This window comes from Colobus angolensis, unplaced genomic scaffold, assembly GCF_000951035.1.
Source record: "Colobus angolensis palliatus isolate OR3802 unplaced genomic scaffold, Cang.pa_1.0 Scaffold427, whole genome shotgun sequence".
NCBI classification, from domain to species: domain Eukaryota; kingdom Metazoa; phylum Chordata; class Mammalia; order Primates; family Cercopithecidae; genus Colobus; species Colobus angolensis.
Window position 1 is genome coordinate 165,410 of NW_012117677.1, and position 9,213 is coordinate 174,622.

Sequence of the window (9,213 nt, forward strand, 5' to 3'; positions counted from 1 at the left end):
TTTTTGTATTTTTAATAGAGACAGGGTTTCACCATGCTGGCCAGGCTGGTCTTGAACACCTGACCTCACGTGATCCACCCGCCTCGGCCTCCCAAAGTGCTGGGATTACAGGGGTGAGCCACCGCACCCAGCCAATAATTCCTTTCTTAGCAGTGTAAACATTTGTAGCTATTAGTAAATAACTGATGTTTTTCAAAGACTTGGCTAGCCAGCAACAAAAAAGGCCACAATGCACTTCCTACCCGTCACCTGCAATTCATTACATAAGACAGTGAAAACAAAGAAAAATGCATTCTAGAGGTATAATGTACCACTATGAAAATTCATCTTCAATTTTTAAAAAGTTACTGTGTGAATTTTCCTAAAATGCTGCTATTGCTTTGTATTAAAAAATGAAAAAAGCCAAATGAAATGCTAAAGCTGGGATCTGAATAGTTTTGATATGAAGATGTAAGTAACCTAGTTAACTAAGAAGTATTTTATAAGCTTAACTGTTCCATATGAGAAGGAAAAAGTCAGGAAGGATTTCTTAATCTGTGAGCAATCCTCAACTCCTGACCTCGGCGGAACTCCCTCCCCACCTATCCATTCCTGTCAAGAATAGTCTGTTCTCTTTGGCTCAGGTACAGGCATAGTATCACAGACTCTCTCCCAGGGAGTTAATAAATACAGCAAAATAAATGTTACTTAATTGGGCACTGTGTATTATGGGCTGAACTGTGTCTCCCCCAAAATTAGTATGTTGAAGCTCTGACCCCCCCAGGACCTCAGAATGTGACTGTATTTGGAGATAGGGCCTTCAAAGAGGTGATTCAGTTAAAATGAGGCCATTTAGGGTGGGCCCTAATCCAATCTGACTGGTGTCCTCATAAGAGGAAATGTGGACACACAGAGATACCAGGGTGTGCGTGCACAGGGAAAATGCCACATGAGGACACAGTGCCATCTGTGAGCCAAGGAGAGAGGCTTCCGGAAAAAAAAACAAACTTGCCGACACCTTGAGCTTGGGACTGCTAGCCTTGAGAAGCATATGAAAATTAATTTCTGTTAAGCCACCTGGTCTGTGGTATTTTGTTATGGAAGTCCTAGCAAACTAATACACTGTGTTACCATATTTAAAATGAGTTAAATATATATTGGAGACCAAATTTCCACAGCATACAGATTTGCTGTGCTGTGTAGCCACTTCCATTTTTAAGAAAAGCTTTGGCACCTTGCCGATCCCCAGAGATCCAGTCTCCGCTATATTTACATTCCTGTGAGAAAATCAGACCGGTCTCAGGTTTAGTCAGTCTCCAGGAATTGAGAGCTACCAGTCTGGCAAAACCAACCTCTGCAACCACGTCAAAGATAAGTATAGGCTTTCAAAAGAGAAAGTTAATATTTATTTTCAGCCACATGGATTGGTAACTCTCAACTGCATGCGAATCATTTACTTATGGAATTTTCATCTTGAATTATTGGCACTATGCATGTGGTGGTCAAAAAAATTAATTCATCGATTGCCTAAGAAAACTATCCTCATGGCCTGGCACAGTGGCTCGTGCCTGGAGGAAACAAGGCACCTCCTATCCGTGATCGGTGATTTTTTTTTTGAGACGGAGTCTTGCTCTGTTGCCAGGCTGGAGTGCAATGGCGCGATCTCAGCTCACTGCAACCTGCCTCCCGGATTCAAGCAGTTCTCCTGCCTCAGCCTCCTGAGCAGCTGGGACTACAGGCGCACGCCACCACGCCCAGCTATTTTTTGTATTTTTAGTAGAGACGGGGTTTCACCATGTTGGCCAGGATAGTCTCGATCTCTTGACCTGTTCACGATCTGCTGCCTCGGCCTCCCAAAGTGCTGGAATTACAGGTGTGAGCCACTGCGCCTGGCCAATCGGCGATTCTTTGGGAGGCTGAAGTGTGAGGACTGCTTGAGCACAGGAGTTCGAGACCAGTCTGGGCAATATAGTGAGACTCTGTCTCTAAAACCTAATAAATTTTTTTTTGAGACGGAGTCTGGCTCTGTCGCCCAGGCTGGAGTGCAGTGGCCGGATCTCAGCTCACTGCAAGCTCCGCCTCCCGGGTTTACGCCATTCTCCTGCCTCAGCCTCCGGAGTAGCTGGGACTACAGGCGCCCGCCACCTCGCCCGGCTAGGTTTTTGTATTTTGTACTAGAGACGGGGTTTCACCGTGTTAGCCAGGATGGTCTCGATCTCCTGACCTCGTGATCCGCCCGTCTCGGCCTCCCAAAGTGCTGGGATTACAGGCTTGAGCCACCACGCCCAGCTAAAACCTAATAAAATTAACCTGGCATTATGGCACATGCCTGTAATCCCAGCTACTCAGGAGGCTAAGGGGGGAGGAACGCCTGAGCTCAGGAAGTCAAGGCTGCAGTGAGCCATGATCATACCATCATTCACTCCAGTCTGAGTGATAGTGTGAGACTGTCTAAAAAAAAAAAAGAAAGAAAAACTGTCATTGGGAGGAGCGTTTGCTTCTGTGCTCCTCCTGCTCCTTTTTCCATTAGTATGGAAAAAGGAATATACATTTCTGTTGCTTTGATTTAGTATAGGCATAACAACAGTAACTCACCTTAAGTATCTGGAGAGTACATTAATAGCATCCATGGTATCTTTGTTTTCCTTGTATAGCACAAAGTGGCAGTAACTTCCCCTAGATTTTGGCCAAGAATGTTTTCTTGGATCTTGAAAGCAAAAAAATTAACGTTATATATACCATAGTAAAAGTTATGTGTAAGAGCTCATTTTTCGCTATAGAACCTTTGAGTGGGAAATCAGTTCTAGTCTGATAAAGAAATATAGGTTAAGTGGTTATAGCTGTGTGGACTAGAGGTATTACATTTCCTATAATTGGACACTTAATATTATCTATCACATTAAAAATAAAAAGCTAAAATGTGGCTGGGCACGGTGGCTCACATCTGTAATCTCAGGACTTTGGGACGCCAAGACGGACAGATGGCTTGAGCTCAGGAGTTCAAGACTGGCCTGGGCAACATGGCAAGACCCATCTCCACTAAAAATAGCCAGGCATGGTGGTGCACACCTGTGGTCCCAACTACTCAGATGGCTGAGGTGGGAGGATCACTTGAGCCCAGCGGGCGGAGGCTGCAGTGAACCGAGATCATGCTATGGCCCTCCAGCCTGGGTGATACAGCAAGACCCTGTCTCAAAAAATAAATAAAAGAAAAATATTTTTAATTAAAAAACAGAACATAAAAAAATTAAGCCAGGTTAAATGCTAACTTCTGAGCAGCTAGTGTTACTTCAGCTGTTCAATCCTGTGTTAAAAAATCTAAGATTTAGGCTGAGTGCGGTGGTTCATGCCTGTAATCGCAGCACTTCGGGAGGCTGAGACAGGCGGATCACCTGAGATCAGGAGTTTGAAACCAGCCCGGCCAACATGGTAAAACTCTGTCTCTACTAAAAATACAAAAATTAGCTGGGCGTTGTGGCGGGTGCCTGTAATCTCAGCTACTTTGGAGGCTGAAGCAAAAGAACTGCTTGAACCTGGGAGGCGGAGGTTACAGTGAGCCGAGATCGTGCCATTGCACTCCAGCCTGGGTAACAAGAGCGAGACTCCGTCTCAAAAAAAAAAAAAAGTGTGTGTGTGTGTATATACGTATGTATATATATGTATGTATATACGTATATACACACACACACATATATAGACACACACACACACACATATACATATGATTTAGATTTAAGCTGCTCCAAGTGTGTGTATTTTATTAAGTACTTTGGGAAAAATATGTAAGCTCAAACTGCACTTTACAGACACTGTACAGTAACATTCATGAGTCTTTTGTGGCATAGAGCTGCAGTTGTTATTTAAACAATACATCTAGTTCATCTGATTACTGTAACTCCACGAAAGAAAAGCTGAAAAAATGTTTCATACAACAATTCCTAGAAAGAGTCCTCTTCTTAAAAATAATCCTTTCTCATGAACTCATGAATCCTTTATCTTCAGAGGCTTAAGATACTGCTGGTACTGAAGTTGGTACTTGGATACCTGGCTTTGTCAAGGCAAAAGCACTGTTTGGTAAGTTAGTGATTTAAGCTACAATGAAAAGAACAAAAGAATCCATAAACCATTTCAGAAAACTGCCATAGCATGTATGCCTAGTGAATCACCCTTCCTTCTTGATAAATATGTGAGTTTTTTCTGTCTTGGACAGAAAAGTATTACAAGTATTTCTTTAGTTCTTGGTGTGAATTCCTCACAAGTTCTTCAGAAAACTGTTGAGTAGGAATATCATTTTCGGTTTTCCTTCCAGCTCACTATCAGTTAAGCAAAGTTGTCTATACTTAGTACTTGTGACAAAATCTTTGGCATTTCACTTTTTCTACATGAAACGCCAAATGCTCTTACCTGCTGCAGTTCTGACCTCTGTCCAAATGCACAGCATAAAGAGCACAAAAGAGCAATGTTTAATTGATAATATTAAAGTGCTTTAGAGGTGAACATGCAAATGATCGCATGGTAAGTTTACACTGAGGACTTCTACAGCACCCGGTAGTTATACGGTGGGTTAACAGCCATTTAGACATTAACAATGGAATGTTTTAGAGGCAAACAGTGAACAAGTAGAAAACTCTCCTACAGGTACAGCCTCCTTGTCTCAATCCCTTCACAACGGGCATGTTAGTTCATCCTCAGAGCTGCACTCTCTGTACCCATGGGCTGAAGCAAAAGGTTTAAGGATAGTAAACGCTTCCCCAAAAAGAGATTTGTTTTCTTAAATATGGGAGGACATGTACCAAAATGCTATTTGTGAGTATCTTTTCTTTTGATAGTGAGACTACAAGTAATTATTGCTTTGCTTTGTACTTTTCCGGGTTTCATGAATTTCTTGCATTGAATTATAAAGGCTTTTAAATTTGAAAAATGTTAAATATTATAGAAAACAGCTAAGTTCTTTATAGATTAAAAAAGCTTTAAGAGATGACTTAAGAGGCTTATCAATGAGTGCAATGTTCTGACCTTGTTTTTAACATTCTTTGAACAAGCCATCTGTATGTAAGAGAGACATTTTTGAGATACAGCAAAACCAAATATGCAATAGGTATGTGATAGGAAGAAATTATTGTTGATGTTTTTGGATGTGTTAATAGTTTGGGGTTTCAGTCCTCATCTGGCAAATACGTACTTAAATATTTATGAGTGAAAAGCCATGCTATGTAGAATTTCCTTTAAAATGCTCCAGCAAGAAAAAAAAGTAGGAAGAATAGATCAATAAAACAACAGAATGTTGATAATCTTTAAGATGGTTTATGGGTACATAGGTTCCATATACTATTTCCTCTATTTGTCTGCAAGTTTGAAAATGTCCATAATAAAAACTTTAAAACCACTTGTGATAAAAGCTGAGGAAGTGTAGCTACATTTTTCTCAACTAACTCTTCAGAGTATTCATAATAAGTATAATGGCAAGAAATAAATGAAGCCACAAGACTCAAAAACTAAATGCTGCTATACCTTAAGAGAAACCATGACAACAGAATATGAGTTTTGGCTCACAAGCATGCATCTTCTATTTAGCAAATCCAAGCACTGAGCATGCATACAATTATCTCCTTTGCAAACAACAGATACAAGTATGCATTCTTTTTCTAAGTGCACTCAATATACAAAATAGTGAAGTATATGCATTGATTAACTGGAAATATTATAAATAACAGAAAAAACAATGAGTCTCCATTTATTTTGGGCAATTTGTGTGACTTTATAAAATTCCACCCCCTAAGAATGCTAAGCAGCATATACTTAGCTTTATAATTTGAGTGAATTTAAAATAACTTGCAGACATTTTTGAGACATTGATTTATACTGCAAATGCACAGAATTCCCAGGCTGGGTAATATGGTTCCTATTTGAAGAAGGCTGCTTCCAGGTTCTGAGGGCCTGACAAGGCAGTCCCAGTCTAGCAGAAATGGAAACCAGATAAAAGGGAAACCAAGTTCAGGAAGTTTCATTTATTGAACACGGAGATCTCCATGAATAAGGAAGGAAAAATGTTTCTAGCTGAGAAAGATGAAGATGGGGTAGCATGCGGAACATTCTTTCCTTCTTATTCAAGGTCATTCCCACCATCACACCCCTGCACACCAACCTTCAGTTTTTTCAGGGATTCTACTCCACCCATTATCTTTAGTTTGTTATTCTCCTCCCTGAATTTTCACCTTCCCTCTCCGTTGTCTCTTTCTTTTTTGAAAACATGTATTTTTCTTTTTATACAGATGAGGTTTTGCCATGTTGGCCAGGCTGGTCTGGAACTCCAGGCCTCAAGTGATCCGCCCGCCTCCCAAAGTGCTGGGATTATAGGCGTGAGCCACCGCGCCCGGCCCTCCATTGTCTCCCTTGCATATATAAATAACTCACAGCTCTTCCATCTTAAAAGCCTAACCTACGTTCCTCTCTCCTTAATCATGTTCCCTTCTTCTCCTCTTTACAGGTTATTCGAAAAAGCAGTCTGTATAAACTCCCTTCCATCTCAACCTACTGTGTAAACTGGTTTCCAACCTCATCATTCCACTAGAATGCTCTGCTGAAAAAGCACCAACAACTTCCATGTTGCTAAACTGATAGACAGGTTTCAGAGCAATTATCTTGCTGGATCTACCTGTAGCATTTTCCATTGCTACAGGAATGGAAGCAGTGATAGTCCACTGACCACTCTGATTATTGGGATTCCCTATTCCTGTGGATTCTATAATACCAGTCTTTCCCAGAGAGCTTCTTTGTACCTGTCTGGCTCTTCCTTCTGAGTCTCTATGGATTCCTAGACACAGGGATTCCCTCCTGGGGACAATTCAATTCAGAAAGTATAGAGAACTTATACATATCACATAGCAGAATTTTCTTTTTTTATGTAAGTCTTTAACAACTATGTTCTTAGGGGCATTTGGAATGTATACTATCTGTCTCAAAATATAAATTATCAGTAATGTTATAATAGTTTAGATAGTATTTTCAAAAAAATGCCATATATACACTTTGATAGGTAAAGCAATGTGCCCTATCAGACTGGCTGTACACATAATGTCTGAGTTTAAATAGTTGGTAATTTGTGGTGTTTGGGCACCATGATTTAGAATCTACCACATCTATGTTTTAGGATGCACAGTTCTATCTGAGAAAAGTTCAGGTTGAGAATATTGTGAATCTGCTAGATAATGTATAACCACCAATAACAATTTATATCAGGATCTGGTAGTAATACAGCTAAAAAAAAAAACCTGTAAATTACAAAGCTTTGTAATGATACTTTAAAAGCTAAATCATTCAAATGCTAGGCAAGACGGCTCAGGAGGACAAGCTGTCACTGGTAGAGGGCCATGAACAATAATCTTTGGATACCAGCTCTTATTCCTTTCCTAGGGGTGTTCACTTTAGGCCACTCTCAGCTTGAGAAGAGTGGGGTCTGTAAAAGATGAATGCAGGCCAGGGGTGGCCTTCCATGAGGAGGTAGGAGAGAACAGCTCAGATGGCAGAGATTTAGTCCATCTTTGAATAAATGCCACACCACCACAAGCCCAAGAAGTGTGGTTCTCTATACAAGGGGGGTTGATCCAATCTGACTTCCTTCTTGCTTCTTTTTAAAGTGAGAAATTCCTATCTTACTGAAGGTGCCCAAAGGAAAATGGGGAAGGGTGGTTCACATGACACAGCTCTACAGCTCAGCACTTCACTTGTAAAATCTTAAGGAAACTTTGTAACAACAAAAAATGAAAGACAGGTGTGACATAAGCAAAGAAAACTTGGATAAAAATACAACATGAGAGACCTGGCACCATGTTTAATGAAGGGGATGGGTAGAAAGACTGTAATGGCTGCTTTGGTCTGAAAATGTCCTCCATCCTCTCACAAAACCTAGCATCCTAAGAAATGATTATCACTTCCAAGAAGCCACCTGTCAAAAAAAAAAAGTTTTTGCTTTTTCCAACCTGCTTCCTCACGACCACACCAAGCAGAATAAGACCTTGCCTTGTCTTCCTGCCTTCATAATGGGCAGCACTGCTGACCAATGTGGGCTGCTTCTTGACAAAAAATAACTCCCTAGCAGCCTTCCCAACTGGGTTCCCTGACAGAATTAGGACCAAGTGTCCCAAGGCATCGCTGTCTGTAGCAAGCCACCTCTCCTCTCCATCTAGAGTAATTACTACCTATACACTATCCTTGGGAGAACTGAACCAACAGTGGCTCAAATCACTTTCCACTGGGCTTACTCCTCTTTGAACAACCTTGGCTGAAGAAAGGCTGCTCCAGTGATATTTTACACCATGACCCAGACATTAAAGAAACATACAGCAACCACATCATTGTTTGTGAAGTAAAAAGTAATTGAGAACTCATGCCCCAAGCAGTTCCAGGACACATCATCTGGCTTTTCTTTTCAGTGTTCACTGAAAACTGGCCTCTGATCTCCACCTCTTCCTCTGGAACTGCTCAGGTATCTCATTCTATAGCACTATCCAGACTTGCTGACTTGACTAGATTATTTCTTCCGGCACAGCTAAGCTTTCCTGTTGTTCTCTTTTTTGTTACACCCTCTCATTTCACTAGAAACATGCTTATAAGCAATTAAGGCTTCATCCATCACAGTATTAACTGTTGAATTAACCTAAAAGAATACTGACAGAGCCCTAATAAATAAACAGTTTTTCATCATATGGTCTTAGAATTTTGCCCCAACATATATATCTGGGAATAACTGTTCATTAATACAGGTCACCACTGGTAGGAGAGGAGGGTAAGGAAATAACTTTTTCTTGTAATTTTCATTTAAATTTTATCTGTCAATTTGGTAGGTAAAAGAAAAAAATTACCTAATTTTCCTGAAAGGTTATATGCAAATAGAAACTTTTGTGGCTATAGAAAACACAGATATTTATTAGAACATAAATATCGGTCACTCATTGGGAATATGCCCATTTCAAATGAATGATAGACAACAAAAGATGGGCTGAGACAAAAGGGTGTCTTTCTATATATTCCGTATTTTTTATGTGTGACTGAAGAAGATACAGTTGGAAAGCAAAAGCTCTTTCAATATAGGGGCCTGGCAAAAAATAAGCCTCTTTCAATATAGGGGCCTTGACTGGGAATGGTGGCTTACGCATGTAATCCTAGCACTTTGGGAGGCCAAGGTGGGCGGATCACGAGGTCAGGAGATTGAGACCATCCTGGCTAATACAGTGA

General features: G+C 40.6%; 1 protein-coding gene across 1 annotated transcript in view; it reads right to left on the reverse strand.

Moving 5' to 3' along the window:
• The window catches only part of PUS7 (pseudouridylate synthase 7 (putative)), a 79,918-nt gene that overhangs the window by 38,816 nt on the left and 31,889 nt on the right, over positions 1-9,213 (reverse strand). Inside the window, exon 6 of the mRNA XM_011956857.1 lies at positions 2,575-2,686. Within this exon, the coding sequence (XP_011812247.1) occupies positions 2,575-2,686 (112 nt within the window). The remainder of the gene's footprint in view (positions 1-2,574; positions 2,687-9,213) is intronic.